General features: G+C 27.0%; 1 protein-coding gene across 1 annotated transcript in view; it reads right to left on the minus strand.

Annotated features, from left to right (window-relative positions):
- Window positions 1-1,208: 1,208 nt before the first annotated feature.
- LOC117175358 (oleosin GRP-17-like) overlaps window positions 1,209-18,825 on the minus strand; it is an 18,071-nt gene continuing 454 nt past the window's right edge. Inside the window, exons 2-3 of the mRNA XM_033365066.1 lie at window positions 13,798-15,627; window positions 1,209-1,456 (exon numbers count right to left, since the gene is read on the minus strand). Coding sequence (XP_033220957.1) covers window positions 1,209-1,456; window positions 13,798-15,627 — 2,078 coding nt within the window. The remainder of the gene's footprint in view (window positions 1,457-13,797; window positions 15,628-18,825) is intronic.

Genomic DNA, 18,825 nt, shown 5'->3' on the forward strand with positions numbered 1-18,825 from the left:
TCGTCAATTTTTGAATATTTAAAATTTAAGACTCTTATTAATATTATGATTATCAATAATTTTGTTGTTGTTTAATCTGATCTTTAAGTACCTTTAAAAGAAATCAAACCTTTGCTTTTACCGAAAATATGGATAAGAATGTTATAAATATTGTTCAATTTTATGAATATTGAATAATAAGAAATTCTTGGGTTTCACCCAGACGAAGAAATTTATTCAACAATATTTTAAAAATATTAAGCCTAAAAGAAATCATACTATATCTCAGCAAAATTAAAATTTCAAATAACAAATTAATGCACTTTAAACTGCAATAAATTTGTATTTGATCTTCCTAATAGAGGTAATTAGATCAGGAGAAAGAATTTTATTAATTTCGTTTGAAAATTTCCAACTATCAATAATTATTTTGAAATGTATTAATAATTTGAAAAAATTAGTTTAATAATCAGATGTGTCTTTTCTTCAGATTCTAATGATATAAACAACTTGTAAGGACGACCCCATTATTCAGAAACGTCATTTGTAATAATTGTAATTAACGCAATTCTGTAAATATAAAAAAATTTAGTACAAATAACATAACTATAAATATAGAAAGAGGGATTATAAACAAAAAGTAAACTTCCAATGCAACATATTTTTTATTTTCAACAAGAAAACATGGTAAACACAGGTTTCGAATAACAAATATTTTCGTAAATTAATTTTTACCGAATCTCAAGTTGGAAAAAAAGTAAATTAGCCAACGGTTAATCGAAAAAAGTCTGATAACACGAATGAACAATCATTAATCACCTGTATTGCGGAAATGATCGCTTTTTTCAATTTATATTAACTCAGTGCGCAAAAAATCAAAGATGTGCTACAGACGTCTGCAAGACATCCCTAAGACGTCTGTTAGACATTCTAGGAATACTTTTAAGAAGAATAATGTCAGTGTCAAAGATATCCGGAAAATGTCCTATGTCTTTAAGATGTATTGAGGACATTAGACGTCTTAGAGATGTTGATTGGACCGACATTGAACGTCCTAGAAACGTCCCAAGGACGTTCTTGGGATGTTTAGGGTTTTGTGTCCACAAGGTCGTTCATTCCTGTTGGCTTATTTTACTAGATTAACCATTAATTAATTTTTCTTTTCACTTGTTAATTGTTAAACGATGAACTAGTCCTCCTTTGGAGACTAGTTAACACTCGTCGCTGTGTTATTTCCCTGGTGGTGGGCTGCTAACAGCATGGGCTTGTGCTGCCGCTTGTGCAGCAGCTTGTGGGGGCATTCCTGGGGGCATTCCTGCCTGTGGGGGTGCTCCTTGAGGCGTTCCTCCTGAAGCTGAAACTTGTTGATAATAGGCAGCAAGTTTTTGTTGGTATTGATCTACTGCTTGTTGGTATTCTCGTCGGTATTGTTCTCGTCCTTCCGGTGAATTAGGACAAAACTGGGCTGAAGCTAATTCTGTAACAAGCCGGCACAAATTTAGTGAAATTAGAATTTGAGAAACTCATTAAAAAAGACCTAATATCTACCCAGAGGGAAATAAAATTAAGGATGTTCTAGAGACGTCTTTGGGAGATCCCTAAGACGCCTTTTGGAGATGCTAAAAATGCTCTTAAGATGTCTTATGTCAGTTCGAAAGATGTCCCGATAATAGCCTCTCCTAAAGTCATATTTCGAAATCTATAGGACATTAGACGCCTTAGAGACTTTGAATTGACATTGGATGACCAAGGAACGTTCCAAAGACGTTCTTGGGATTTTGATGAATTTTTGCCAACTAGGATGATTTTATAGAGTAAAAAAATGTTTTGATAAATTTGATATTCGGGAGCAACTATTGCAAACAATGAAACGTTCAGAAAAATATATAATTATATACAATTTGAGTCCAATCAAAGTTTTTAATACGTCTAATGTCCTGAAGACACCTTAAAGACATCGGGCCATCTCAGGACGTTTTTCAAACTGACATTAGAGATCTTCATAACATCCCTAGGATGTCTAAAAGTCATGCTCTAAGAGACGTCTTAGGGATGTCCCTAAGTCGTCTCTAGGATATCCTTAATTCTTTTGCCCACTGGGAATGATAGTTCTTGCTCACTAATGACACATTTAAGTAATAGTGAATCATCTAAACAATTGTAAAGAATATTTAACTGTAAAGATGAAATTATTTAGAAAAATAAAAATTAGTCAACATAAAATAGGCTTTATTCGTACTTACCAACCAAAACCGCAGAGGTAAACAGCAGTGTAGCAACGACGAATTTCATTTTCGAAAACTTAAGAGATTGATTCTAAGAACAGATCTTTCTGAGAGATAAATTTCTACACAATATTCGGGTAATATATACCCATTTCTCCCTCTATACTATGATAAATCGCATATATTAGAAAAACGTAGTGGAGGGAAAATATCTATTGATTTCGGATATCTAGTATTTCAAAGTTCAAAGCACCATGCGGCACATGTGCGTGTCCACATTTTCTTTTCATAATGTTGGGTCAAGGTAACTGATCTAAATGAAAAATCGTATATTTGTAGCACATGTTGGCACTAATACATAAAGAAAGTATGAATAATTTCTCATTTAACAGTTGCTTTCTGGATACCATGTAACCATTGATGCTCGATTCTGAACTGAATTTAAATTATTAAAGTTTCGGAAAAAGAAAAGGCAGAACAAAAAAATTCAACATTTTTTTTAATTTTCGAAATTCAAAACATCCCTTAAGTATTATTATTATAAAATATCTGGTTAAAACTTTTCGCCAAACCGAAATAAACAATTATGTCTCAAATAAAAAAAAATCTTATAGGTATTCATTGGCAAACCTCTATTTTGGAACTAATCTTGAACTTAGTATCTATATTTCATCTATTTTTTAAAGATATAAATGAAATAAATAAAAGAGAATACTAATAGAGGCAGTCAAAGTTTTTTTACTACTTCAAGGTTAACCAGGTACTATTTAGGTTAACCAGAAATTACCACTATTTTTTAAACATTAATCATCTAAAGTAATTTAAAAATATATTTTTCAATTTTTTAAATACGAAACAGATTTCTAGAAATGACGTTCAAAACTCTGATATTAATAAAAGTCTGATTTCAGTGCAGATTGAATGGTTAACAATTGTATTATTTAAAAAGTCGACAAAAAGGAGGTAGTTCAAAATCTAATTTTGATTTGTGACATAATTTTAGTCCGTTACATAAAATAGTTGACAAAAAAGTCGATTTCATTTTGATTCTGAAGGATTTAATGTCAATTAACTATTCGTAAAAATTGTTAATGTAATTATTTTTTAATGATTTTCTAAAACCAGAATTCGGAAATTTTGTTCTTATGATAAGCAAATTGTCCCACATCTCCGTCATATTAAAAAAAATATTTGGTGGTCGTTTCAGAGATTTTTAGACGAAAATTCGAATTTTAAAAGTTTGAAAGGCGATAAGAATAACAAAAAATCTTCTATATTTAAAGATATGTACAATTTTTTACAACATTCAAAATAACTTTCAACTTTTCAACAAATTTTTAAAGATTTCAAACCTTTTTTTAGGGTTAAAGATAAAAAATAATTTCTTAAGATTCTTGGAAAATTTTTTAAATGTTTTATGTTGATATATTAATTTTAAGACCGTATTTAAAATGACTTAAAAAATTTGTAAAGAGTATCCGAAATTGTGAAAACAAATCTAGAACATTTTAAGGTATTTTTTTTATTAAGAAAGATTTTGCAAAATTTTAGGAAAAAAACATTAAATTTAAAAGATATTTCAAAATTCTTAAAGTTCTTAAGACTTACGAAATAAATTTGGAAATATTAAACTTCTCCTAAAATTTTCTACAATCTTGTAAAGAAAGAAATTCTAGATACTTGAACGTAATATATGAAGTATTTATCATTTTTTAATTTTCTCAAGAATCCTAGAGAATTTATATTTATATAGCTTTCAAAACAAATACACGAATCATATAAAAATATAAATTGAATTTCGAAATTTTTATTTTGGTTTAGAAATTATTTTCCTTCCCTCTAATTAAAATTTGGTTGAAAGTTTTTCTTTCTTGGCTGAAAAATATTTTTTGGCTGAAAATTAAACCATTTTTTAGAAAATTATACACATCTGAAATCCTCGGAAATATTTTTACATTTTTCCAAAACTTTCAAGAAAATTATATTTATTTAGCCTTAAAAACAAATATAATTGAAAAATATGACCGAATCTAAACTCGATTTTCAACTATTTTCTGAAATATTTAAGAAAGAATCTTGAAAACTTTTAGGCAATTTTTTTAATTTTAAAAGATTTTTGAAAAGTTTTGGACAAACTTTGAATAATTTTAATAGATATTACCACATTTTGAAATAATAATTTAAAATTTGAAAATATTTTAAAGAATTTAACAGAATATGTAGATATTTAAAGATTTAAAAATAATTTTTTTAACATTTTTATAGTTTTGTACGGTTTACGATAATAAATAATTTTCTTAAGATTTCTAGGGAAATTTAAAGAGATTATTTATGTTTCAAAAATAATTTTAAAGCAGTGTTTAAAACTAATTGAAAAAAAATATTACAAAATATTTTCCAGAATTGTGAAAAAAGAATCTGAAAGATCTTAAAGAAAGTTTCTTCGTTTTAAAAGTATGTGAACACTTAAGGAATAATAAATTTCATCTAAAAGATTTTTATTTAGAAATTTTAGAAGTTTTGAAGAGATAACAAATTTTTTTAAATCAAAATTCTCCTAAAATTGTGTACAATCCTATAAAAAAACATTCTAGATACTTTTTGTCATATCTGAAATGTTTTTTTTTTAATTTTTTAAGAATCCTTAAGAATTTATAATTACATAACTCAAAACCAATGAAAAAATTAAAGAAAAAATAACTTGCATTTGAAAATTTCCATTTTTTATTTAAAATTATTTTTTCTCTTCAAATTAGAATTTTGTTAAAAATTTTTCTTTTTTAGCTGAAAAATATTTTTCGGCTGAGAATGAATGTTTTGTAGAAAATTATACATATCTAAATTCTTAAAAAATATTTTTAAATTTTTTCAGGAAAACGTAAAAAAAATTATATTTTCCATATTTAAACATTTTTAATTTTACAAATTTATTTTAAAAATATTGCTGTGTCTAAAATCGATTTTAAATCATTACGCAAGATTTTAAAAGATATCTTAGAAATTAAAAAAAATAAGAAATATTTTTAAATATGGACATATGAAATTTTGTACTATCTTATAAAAAACATTTCTAGGTACTTTTTCGGCATATCTGAGTCATAATTTTTTTTTCTTGAGAATTCTAGATAAGTTATATTTATGTAACTTTGAAAACAGATTGATAAACAAAGAAACAACAGTTTGATTTTTCATTTTGGATTTGAAATGAGATTTTCCCTTAAATTACGATTTAAAAAAAAATTTCTTTTGTGTCTGAAAAATAGTTTTTGGCTGAAAATTAAACAATTTTGTAGAAAATTATAAATGTCTGAAATCATTGAAAATATTATATTTTAAATTAGGAAAGATTTTGAAGAACTCAACAGAATATATAGAGATCTGTAGATTTTAAAATAAATTTATACATATTTTGAAAGTTTTTTAGGGTTTAAGATAATGAATAATTTCTTAACATTCCTGGGAACATTAAAAGAGGTTTTTAATATTGCAGAATCAATTTTAAGGCAGTATTTAAAACGACTTGAAAATATATTTTGTAATTTCCAAGCTAGAAATTTTGTAAAATATTTAAAAATATTTTTTACATACGGAAAAGAATTTGGAATTTTGAAAGACAATTTTTTTAATTTTAAAATATTTTGTTAAATTTTAGGAATAATGCATTCGATTTAAAAAATATTTTGACATTTTAGACGTTTTCGAAAGATGAAAAAATATATTAAAATATTCAACTTCCGCTAAAATTGTGTACAATTTTGTAAAAAAACATTTCTAGATACTTTCTATCATATCTGAAGCGTTTAACGTTTTTTTGATTTTCACAAGAATCCTAGAAAATTTATAATAATAGAACTTTTGAAACAAATGGAAACTAGCGTTCGAACATTTTCATTTTGGATTTAAAATTATTTTTTCACTCAAATTACAATTCTTTCGGAAGTTTTTCTTTCTTGACTAAAAAATATTTTTTTCCTTGAAACTAAACAATTTTGTGGAGAATTATATATATCTGAAATCTTAGAAAATTTTTTTGAATTTCAAAAAGCGTAAAACATTACATTTGATAAATTTGACAAATTGAAAAAATTTTAATCTTAAGAATACGGAATACTCACGGTTTAAGATAATAAATAATTTTCGTAATAACGCATTCAATTTAATAGATTTTTAGACATCTTAGAGGTTTTGAAAAGCTAAATAATATGTTTTGAAGTATTGAACTTTTTATAAAATTTTTTACAATCTTATAAAAAAACAAAACAATTCTAGATACTTTTTCGTCATATCTGAAATCATTACATTTTTGTTATTTTCTTAAGAATTCTGAAGAAGTTACAGTTACATAACTTCAAAAACAAATAATAAATAATAATAATAATAATAATAAAGAAATAGCATTTAATAATTTTTGATCTGGTTTTAAAAGTAGTTTTCCCCTCAAATTACAATTTTTTAAAAACTTTTTCTTTCTTGCCTGAAAAACATTTTTTAGTTGAAAATAAACAATTTTGTAGAAAGTTATACATATCCGAAATCTTGGAAAATATTTTTCAATTTCTTTCAAGATTTAAAGAAAATTTTATTTTACAAATTTTAAAATATACTTTAAAAATATGGCCAAGTCGGACCTTGACTTGAAACCATTTCTTAAGATTTTAAAAGATTTTTGAAAATTTTTAAACAAGGTTCGAATTACTTTAATAGATATTAACCTTTTTTTAAATAATTTAAAGTGTTGAAAGATTTAAAGAAAGTTGACAAAATATTTATATATTTAGTAGTATTTCAAAACGAATTACAAAAATTGTAAAATATTCTTTTAAATGGTATAAGAAGAATTTCGAAGATTTCAAGGCAATATTTTCATTTCGAAAGATTTTGACAAATTTAAGAAATAACATATTTAGTTTCAAAGATAATAAGAAATTCAAGAAGTTTTTCCGAGACAAAAAATATTGTAAAATATTAAACATCGCTTAAAGTGTTGTGCAATCTTGTAAAAGAAGCAATTTTAGATACTTTTTCGACATATCTGAAGTCCAACAATTTTATTTTCTTAAGAATCATAGAAAAGTTATATTTATATGAGTTTAAAAATAAATAAACAAATTAAATAAAAATATAAATTGAATTTCTATATTTGTATTTTGTATTAAAAATTATTCTCCTCCTCGAATTACAATTTTGTTGAAATATTTTCTTTTTTGACTGAAGAATATTTTCGTGTTAAAAACCAAACAATTAGGTAGTAAATTATAAAGATCTGAAGTCTTTGGATATATTTTTAAATTTTTCTTAAAATATAAAGAAAATTATATTCACATAACCATGAAAATAAATATACTTGAAAAATATAACAAAGTCTAAACTTGATTTTAAACCATTTCGCATGATTTTCAGATATGTTTAAGACAGAATCTGGAAGATTAAAAGCAATTTTTTTATTTTTAAAAGATTAAAAAAAAATTGTGTGCAAAGTTCAAATCATTTATTAAATATTAACATATTTTTAAGAAATAATTTAGAACTTAAACATATTTGAAAAAAATTAACAAAATATGTAGATGATTCAAGATTTAAAAATACATTTTAAAAAAATTTTAAAGTTTATTTAAGGTTTAAGATAAAAAATAAGTTTTTTAAAGTTTTCTAGGAAATTTTGAAGAGATTTTTTGTTTTGTAAAATTAATCTTCAGGCAGCATATAAAACGACTTAAGAATATTTCAGAAGATTTTCAAAAATTGTGAAAAAAACAATTAGATTATTTTTAAGCATTTTACTCATTTCGGAAGATTTTGCAAAATTTTGGGGGGACTAATTCAATTTCAAAGAAATGTAGAAATTTGAAAAGCTCTGAAGAGATAAAAAATGTTTTAAAATATTGAACTTCATTTAAAATTTTGTACAATCATGTAAAAAAAGTAAAAAACAACTCCAAATCTTAAGAATGTTTTTAAATTTTTCTAAAGAATCCTAGAGAAGCTATATTTATATAAAATTTTAAAAAAATAAACAAATTATTAAAAATGAATAGCATTTCGAATTTTCTATTTTGTATTGATAATTATGTTTTTTCCGCAAATTACAATTTTATTAATATTTTTTCATCCTTGACTGAAAAATATTTTTTTCTGAAAATTAAACATTTTTGTAGAAATAATTTATGCCTGAAATCTTCGAAAATATTTTAGAATATTTAAAAAATCTGAAGACAAAATTTAATATGCAAAGCATTCAAATTATTTTTATTAAAATAAAACTGCATTTAACCTTTTTTTTAGAAAGATTAGGATAAGAGATAAGTATCGGTTTCATGTGGCTATGATGTCTTCATGAACAAAGTTATCAGATCAAGTCAGCAAAAAATTTCTAGAAAATTCTAAAATCTATATTTTAGCTCGTACCTACATTTTATAAAAAAAAATTAAAGGCGGCATTCGTCATCATCCATTTACCTAAATGTCACGAATATTTGTGAACATATGCCTTCTTTAAACTTTTGGTCTCAGGGTTAAAGCCAGTTTACAAACATCTAAACAAACACCATCACGCGACATAGTTACTGATCACGCATTATTTGATTGAATCTACTTCTCGTGTTTGCCATCAGTGACATTTTTTCAGTCACCTTGTTTCTGTTTACTGTTAGTTAATTCTATTTACACTGCATTGAACTTATTTTTTAAATTATTCTATTTTATCTATTGGCTGTAAAAATTTGTATTATAATATTTTGTTTAAAAGTTAGATAGCGAGCCTGTTACAATTAGGAACAAAAACTTTCTGAATTGAAATTTTTTTAAAAAATATTTTCTACATAATTACTTTGCACATAAACACTTTTTATAATTTTCTTTTGAATATTTTCTACAGAGATATTTTCTAAATTATTAAATAATTATTAGAAACATATGTTTTAGAAATATTGAAAATTTTATTTTGAAGCCTTCTATTGCTGATAAAATATTAACCTACATTTTGCAGTGATTTAAGATATTAATATGTAACTACTTTAAAAAGATATAAAACTAATGAACAACTAAAAAATTTCAAAAATATAAAATTGCCGAGATACATAAATACAGAATTGGAAAATTCTCGAATAAGATTTTCAAAAAATGTATAATGTTAGCAAATTAAATATTCTGAAAAATCAAATATCCGTTATTGTAAAATTCCCGAATTTAAACAATTAGAAATCTTTTTAAAAATAAATATTATTTCTTAGGAACACAATAATGAAATATTAAAAATTAATAATTGAACAAAAGTTTTCTTTCATCTAAAGATTTAATTATTGTATTTTTAATAAATAAATAATATTTGGGACGACCAAAAAATGCCGCGAAAAATAAAATTCTCAAACAATTTATAATATTGCCGAATTACAAAATTTCCGAATAATAAAATATCTGAAACTGTCAAATTCCTAAAACTTAAGAATTGCCTAATTTAAACAACTAAAAATATTGGTTTTAAATAATATTTGTTATTGAAAACACAATGTGTAAAATATTCAAAACTAATTCTTGAATAAAAGTTTAATTTGATCAAAGTATTTCATTATTGTATTTTTAACAAATGAATAATATTTTGGATAACCAATAAATGGGACAAAAGAAAATTCTTAAACAATTTATAATATTACCAAAATCAAAAATTTACAAATAATAAAATATCTGGCACTGTAAAATTCCTAAAACAAGAAAATTCTAGAAATTAAACAAATTAAAATATTGTTTTTTAATAAACATTTGCTATTGAAAACACAATGATAAAATATTCCAAATTAATCATTGCACAGAAGTTTTCTTTCATTGACATATTTTATAAATGTATTTTTAATAAATAAATAATATGTGAGATGACCAAAAATGGTGTAAAATAAAATTACCAAACAATTTTGTGACAACCAAAATTAAAAATGTCCGAATTATAAAATATCCGGTGATGTCAAATTCCCAAAACTACAAAATTCCCAAATTAAGAAAATTTTAAAAATTGTTTCTGCTAAAAATTATTTAATAGTAACACAATTATAAAATATTTCAAATTAATGATTAAACAAACATTTTTTAAATAAAAATGTTTAATTCATTTATTTTTAATAAATAAATAATATTTGGGAGGAACAAAAAATGCTGAAAAATAATATTTCCTACATTATAAAATTCTTAGATAAGAAAATGTTAGAAATAGAAAATTGTCGAAACCTAAAATTTTCAAATTAATAAAATTGCCGAATAATACAATTTTGGCCCTTATAAACTTCTGGAATTTGAACAAATGAAATAATTGCTTTAAAATAAGCATTATATATTTATCAGAAATACATACATGAAATATATTGATGAAAGAAACAATTTTTCGATGCTTTATTATTTTCAAATTATTGTTGAAACATTCAATTATAGTATTCTTTTCTTACCATTATAAATTCTTGGAAATTTTCAAATTCGGTAATAATATAAACTTTGGGAATTTTCCTTTTCGGAATTTTATTTTTGAGGATTCTCGAGACGTCACAAAATTGCAAAACATTATTTAAAAACTTGTAGTTTTTAAATAAAATATAATTCTAAAGATAAAAAATATCTGGATTTGTATTTTTTTTAAATTATCGAAAAAGATATTAGCTTGTAGCTTCATTGGCATACAAATATTTCCTTGTTGCTTAAGCGGCTCAAAAATATGGACTTGTTCTTTTAAGAAATGAAAAATATTGACATTTTATTCTTTAGCAATTAAGCAAATATGAACTGGCATTTCTTAACAAAAAAAGAATATTGACTTGAATTTTCAAGAAATCAAAAAAGATATTGCTGTGCACTCTTTAAAGGTTAAAAAATATTAGCTTGTACTTATTAAACGATGAAAAAGTATTAATGTTTCATTTATTAAGAAGAGTACAAGTCAATTTATTCTTTATTTTTAGAAATTCTTAAGATGTTTTCAGAATTTTTCCCCTAGATTCTGCCTTAGGGTTAGACCTGGAGCAAAAAATTGCAAAGTTTAAAACAAACTCGACCCTGAGGTTCAATCCTGGAAAAAGTTGAAAAAAAGCTTAACAAATCGGAAAAATTGGAGGTTGTATCTTGCAATATTTAATCATTAGAGTAAAAATTTTCTTTCAAATTTAGCTTACGGATACAGAATTTTATTATCATTTATACGAGTATTAGGAACAAAATTATATTTTTTAAATTAAATAAAAACGAGATAGAAAGATAGAAAGATAGATAGAAGGAATATCTTTCCTATTTTTGTTGTTTTTGAAAGCACACTTTTCATTTATTCCTATTTAATATTTTTCGTATTGTAAAATATTCATATCGTAGGATAAAAAGGGCAAGACCGACTGTTAAATATTCGTTGCCCCATAAAAAGTTAATAAGAAGTACAATTTAAAGATTCTTTTTTACTTTTCAGTCCCTAGTTATTGTCTATCATATTTAATAACACATGAATTATCCTAATAAAGAATTAATTTGACAATTTCATTATTTTTGAAAAGCCTTATTTCCTTGGTCTTGTACCACAGTCGTGGGCAAGACCGACTTTGGGTTTTTACGAAATAAAAATATATTATAATGTGAAAATTGTATGGTTTGATTCTTTGGTATTTTATGAATTTTAAAATTTACATTCAAACCTATAAAGCAAGAAAACAAATTTTCCTATTCAAATTCGTGAAAGCTGTGGTATGAAGTTTTATTTGTTGACATTCTGCTAGGTGGCTACAGCTGCAGACGCCATGCGCCAGGTATCTGGTTGCTATTCTTTCCTTAGTGAAGCCTCATCTATTTTTTTAAATTTAATCTATTCTTGACTTGGTTTGAGTTAAATTTTCATATACACTTAATAAAATAATATTTTATCTACCATGCTATCAAATTTTAATGCTAAAATTATTTGGATTGTTGCAAACATATTCCTGCCAGCGAACCTTTCATTCCTTACTTGTCAAAACGTTTTTCTGCAGAAATTTTCTTTTACACAGTAAATTTTGAAGATTTTAGTTAATGGTAACATTTCTTAAATAATATAAATCATTTATTAAACAAAGATTTATTTTTTTTTTCATTTCAAACTATAAATTCGTTCATAAATTCTTTGATTAATTTTAGTTGTTATGATTTGAATTATCCATTATATCATTTTCATTTCATTTATTATATAGATATTTAATTAATTATATTTATTTTAATGAACATTTCACAAACATTTGAACAAAATATTCTGATCCAATTTGTAGCCTACATTGGTGAATTAATATTAATTTTATATCAAAACATTATGTTTTTAGTTATCAATTAAAATAATGCATAAATTATGAAAAGCTCGACAATTAACTTTTACTTTCAAAAACGATTAATTACAAATTAGTAAATCCTTTTTGGTTCAAAATTGTTTGTCTATTTATTTTGTCTTATTTTGTGTCGATATTCGACTAATTTATTTTATTCCTAATGATATTTTTTAGGATTAAAATAAAAAATAAGCCTCTTATCAAACCTGATTAATAAGAAAAAGGTTGATCTTTTTTGGTAGGATAATTCTTTTTATTAATTTTTTTTGATACTTACATCGTGTGCCCAATAGCGTAATTTTTTAATTTTCAATAATATTTTATATAAATAAAACAAAAGCGACGCGTCCTATAAAGAAATGATGAATAACAAATTTGTAGAAACAATTATTTCTTTGTTAAAAAGAAATATTAACACATTTCCATGTAAATCACTGGAAATAAGTTTATCACATAAGTATAAAGCCAGAGAAATAAGGATAAAAACAAAATAGCAAATTTTCAATAGGTTATACTTTTACTTTCAACTATAGAACAGTATTAAAATAGGTTCAAAATAAAGAATATTTTTATAAAAATCATATTTTTTCGAATGCCAAATTAACAAATACAGTTAAATATCCCAATGGTTAATCAAAAAGAATCCGCTAACATGAATAGACGATTATTAATCAACTGAAGTGTGGAAATGATAGCGTTCGAACATTTGTGTTGTTCATTTATTTAAATGAGCAGAATTTAGTAGATTAACCATTAATTGATTTATTATTTTTGTTCATTAGGCATTTTTTTAGGATTAACTAGTTGCAGAATGTATCACTGCACGGAGAGAAATTAAGTAAAACCGTCACGTAAGCGGTAAGAGAGTCGCTGCACTTCGGTTTGGTGTAAAGTATATTCTAGATTCGGGGCATTTGTTACCCCGAACTTTTAGAGATCAGGCACTCTGAATTGTGAGTGCTATATTTTCCTAAACTGCGCAAGCGCGATACTGTGCCGCTTTTGCCACGTGTGCAGAACGGCTCGAGTATACTCTTAATAAAACGGTTGGGCCTGTTCGGGGTAATGGTTCTCTCGAGTCAGTGGAGCTGTTCTACTAAACAAAAGTGGCGCTGTTCACTGTGTGATTGGCGCGAGAAATGTACGTGTTGGCTGAGCGGCTCTACCAAACTTCTATCCGTGTGCTTTTGAGAATTGGCTCGGTTAGCTTTCCGTTCCTCACTTGGTAGATATATTCACTCCTGCATTGGCAGATATTCCCCCCAATGCAGATAAATCCACACCTGCCTTGGCACTTATAGGTGATGCTTTTATTCCACCTTGCGCTCCTCCTTTTATTCCATCCCATGTTGGTGCATTTACTTCTGCCTTGACAGATATAGGTGATCTTTGTATTCCATCTTGCGCTCCTCCTTTTGTTCCCGCCGATGTAGATGCATTCACTTCTGCCTTGGCAGATATAGGAGATGCTTTTATTCCACCTTGCGCTTCTCCTTCTATTCCACCCAATATAGTTGCATTCAGTTCTTCTTCGGCACATAATTCACCTTCCGCACCTCCTTTTTTTCCCTTTGCCCCATCCTGGGCAGATATTCCACCTTGCGCCCCTCCTTTTATGCCCCCAGACGTAACTGAATTCACTTCTGCCTGAGCAGATATAAGTGATGCTTGTATCCCTCCTTGCGCCCCTCCTTTAATTCCCTTTAATTCTCCCTGGGTAGAAAATCCACCTTGATCCCCTCCTTTCATTTCTCCCGATATAGATGAATTCAATTCTTCATCGGCTTCTATTTCCCCTTGCGCTCCTCCTTTTATTCCTCCCAATGTATATGAATCCACTCCTTCCTTGGCATATATTCCACCTTGCTCTTCTCCTGTTATTACACCAGATGTAGCTGAATTCCCTTCCGCCTGAGCAGATATCTCACCTAGCGCTCCTTCTTTTATTCCTGCCAATGTAGATAAATCAACTGCTCCCTCGGCAGATACTCCACCTTGTTCTCCTGCTTTTATTTCACCCGACGTAGCTGAATTCACATCCGCCTGGGCAGATATGCCACCTTGCGTTTCTCCTTTTATTTCTTCCAATGTAGTTAAACCAACTCCTTCCTCGGCAGATATACCACCTTGTGCTCCTCCTTTTATTACTCCCAATGTAGATGAATCTACTCCTCCCTGGGCAGAAATTACACCTTGCTCCCCTCCTTTTATTCCACCGGATGTAGCTGAATTCACTTCCGCCTGGGCAGATATTTCACCTTGCGCTTCTCCACCTTGCGATCCTTCTTTTATTCCCCCCAGTGCAGCTGAATCCACTCCTGCCTGGGCAGATCTTTCACTTTGCGCTCCTCCCTTTATTCCCCCCGATGAAGATATATTCACTTCTGTCTGGGCTTTAGAGTATGCAGCAAGCAGTTTTTTGTACTGTTGTTGAGCTTTTTGGTATTCTTGTTTTGATTGCAGGTATTGAACTTGTACTTGTTGGTATTGTTGCTGTTGTTGCTTCTGCTTCTGCTGTTGCCGTTTTTGTGCAGATACGGATGCTGCCTGTATTCTACTTTCCAATATGGATGAATTGACTTCTGACTGTGCGGATGTAAGTGTTTGTAGTACACCTTGCACTCCTCCTTTCATTCCCCCCGATGCAGATGAACTCACTCCTCCTAGGGCGAATATTCCACCTTGCCCTCCTGCTTTTATTTCCTCTGATTTACAAGAATTAACACCTTCCTGGGCAGATATTCCACCTTCCGATTCTCCTGTGTTTCCGCTTGATGTAGATGAATTCACTTCCGCCTGGGCAGATATTCCACTTTGCGCTACTGCTTTTGTTCCCTCCGATGTAGACGAACAAATTCCTCCCTGAGCAGATACTCCACCTGGCGCTCCTCCTTTTATTCCCGTCAATGAAGATATATCCACTCCTGCCAGGGCTTTATAATATGCAGATAGTTGTTGCTGATACTGTTGTTGAGCCTTTTCGTATTGTTGTTGTGCTTGTTGGTAATATTGTAAGGATTTTTGATATTGTTGCTGTTGTTGTTGATATTGCAGTTGTTGTTGTTGTTGCTGCGCATAAATGCAGTCGGAAGGTAACCCGGCTGCAGCTACTTCTGTAACAAACCCGTTAAAATGTTATAAATTAACGTTATGAATACATTTTAAAAAAATGTATGCAAAAATATGTTCAATTTACACAGAAAAATACTATCAATCATGTCTTGAGGTAATAAGAACTTAATAAAAAGCAAGAGAATGTACTAAAGCAATAATTTATAACTAATAAATTCCTAAAATTAATTTTTTTAATATTAAGCTAATGATACTTTACAACAACGAAAACCTACTTTTAAATTTTCTATTCAACTGCAATTTTTGCCAACATCGCAACCTGAACGGAAAACTTCTTGGTAGCTTTTGCTGTCTAAAGATATTTTTAAATAGTTGTAAATTATCTGAACAATTCGAAAATATTTTGAAAAATTGTAAAAAAATTTGCCTAAAAATGAAAATTATTTAGCAAATAGGTTTTATTGATACTTACCAAATAAAGCCGCAGAGATTAATAGCAGTGCGGCAAAGACGAACTTCATTCTCGCAAAATGAGAAAACTGATTCTTGGAGAAGTTCCTTCTGTTCATTAACTTTTTAGAAAAAATTTGGCCAATATATACCCAGTATCTCCCTCTACGCTGTGATGAATCGCACAAATGAAGGAGAAATATTAATTGTTTTCCGATATCTGGACTTCAAAAGTATTGTAAACTTAAATGTCAATACATATCTACTATCTCCCTATACATACATCATGAAGCACATGTGCAATTCAAAAACTATTTTCAACATTGTGGGTCGAGGTGAGTCTAGTTTTTATATGGAATCACTATTTATAAAACTTATCTTGAGAAGAGAAATAAAAAAAAATCAAGGAATAAAATTGATTTCATTTTTATATAAATTTGAAATGCAATTCGAGTAACAGGAATATGTGGACTCCGAGCTCCCCATCAGGAAACGATTTAGTCACTTTTTATTTTATAAATTTAATTTGACCTCTATATACATACTAGGGTGCCTCATCAACAACTTTTTTGGCAAGGTTCAAAGAAATATATTTAGAGGTTTGTATTAAGGTTTTTATTCAAAAAAATTCTACTTTTTACAGTTAAGAATTTTCGTTTCTACAATTTTAACTCTACTTAACTTGTACAATAGATACAACTTTTGAATTATGTCTAGTGACGGGGACTGCCTGCTGAGAAGTCGCGAAGAATCAAACGTAATCAGTCAGGGTCGCCTGAACCGTTTCCAATTTGAACGCATGATATTGCGCAATATACTCGACTGAGCACTCGCGCACTGCGGCCCTTCCGAGGCGATTTTTGGATAAATTTGAAACAAAGATGTAGAATTCATCGAAAAATTCTTATTGAGAATAAAACTCCTTGGAAATAATACTCATCTTACTGAAAATAATTTCTACTGTTTGGAAAAAATATAGGAAATACTTATCCTGAATTAAAAAATAGTTTCAAGACAAAATTTAATATTTGATAAATATCTAAGAAGAGAAATTCTCTGGTACATTATTTTTTACATTAAAGGCAGTATTCTACTTTTAAACTCTCGAAGAAAGCTTTGTTTTGAGATTCTTAATAATAATATTAATTAACAAATTTTCATTTATTTTATGCACTTTTTATGCATAACAACGTCAGTCAAAGTCAACTCCTCAAAAAGTAGGTAGGTCCGCGCTTTTGTAAAAATTTCGAGAATGGGCAGTCCAAAAAAAAAAATAATAAAAGAAACAGTTTCAGATTCAATATGACTGCAGCAACCGGCTAAACTAGTGTTTTTGATGTACATGCAAAAATGACAAAATGGCGGTAAAAAAAATCAAAAAACTAAAAAAGGGGTTTATTCCTCAAGTAATTTGCAAAAAAATCTAGTTTAAATTAAATTTTTTAAATAATGTAATGTAAAATGTAATGTAAAATGTATTTAAAGAGTGTATTTATTCAAATTAGCAAGTTCTACATCGGTATCATTATCAGTAATCTCATAAATAATTCACAAAAACAGCATTTTTCGACCATTTTAAAGTAGAATACTGCCTTAAATAAAAAAAATTCTAACCTAATGACTAACATTTAACTTTCTTTTGCAATTATGGCTAACATTGATTTCAAAAGATTTTTAAAAATTTCAAAAGATTCCTATTGTGAAAGAAGAATGTGGAAGGTACTACGACCATTTTCTACCTTTTACAAATATTAAGAATAATTCCATCAAATAAAAGATTAATTTGGGAATCTTAGAAGATTTGAACTGATTAAAAATATTTAAAAAGTTTAAAATATTTCCGAAAATGTATTTAATATTTTTTAATTTATTGCGCAAATCTAATATAAAAATATAGGTTCTGACTATCTTTAACACTAAAACAGATCATTCTTAGAATTGTACCAAATTCTTAAAAATAATAAATAAACTTCTTGAAAATTTTTTAGATACTTTTTTGAGGTGTATAAAATTTTGAAAAAATCTTTTGGCATTTTCTTAAGAAATATCAAGAAAGTGTATTGAAATAAAATTAAAAATAAATAAAGTAAAAATATATATAGTACTTTAAAACCCGTATTAAGTTTAAAAAATATATTTTCCCTCAAATTATAATTTATATTATAATATTAATATTTTAGTTTCGTTGAAATTTGTTTTATTTCTTGACTGAAAAATCATCTTAAATTAAAATAATTCTAACTGTAAATATTTTCTTGTATTAAGCTTTTGACGTCATCGGTCTAACCAAGCTTATATGTCTAAATATACATTATGGAACAGTGTAAATATTGATGATGAATTATTTTCTTGCATGTGAGTATTGTGTTTCCAAACAGTGACTAGACTAAAGTTACCTTGTTTTTGTATATTATTATCAAATTCGATAATATAATAATCATAATAATATCGATAATATAATAAGATAAATATTTTTATATCTAAAAAAGTTATTAATTATAAAAATTATTGCAGAAGAACAGAGAATAGATTTTTGTCATCTCATTAATTCGGAAAATTTCCTAAAATAGTTGAGTTTCAGATTGTAGTAGTTTTATTTTAAAAGCAATTTTTAATGTGATTTAATTTATTTTAAAAAGAGAAAAAAATACTTTTAAGGTATGAGTTCTCATTTATATTATCAATTTTATAGCTGTTATATTCGAGTCGTGATTTAAAATCTAAAAGTGTATTTCAATTCCTTTTTAGATCAGGTAGAGTGGTTCAGCCTAGGGTGTCCGAAGGATTTA

Source organism: Belonocnema kinseyi, chromosome 6 (genome assembly GCF_010883055.1).
Source record: "Belonocnema kinseyi isolate 2016_QV_RU_SX_M_011 chromosome 6, B_treatae_v1, whole genome shotgun sequence".
Classification (NCBI taxonomy): Eukaryota; Metazoa; Arthropoda; class Insecta; order Hymenoptera; family Cynipidae; genus Belonocnema; species Belonocnema kinseyi.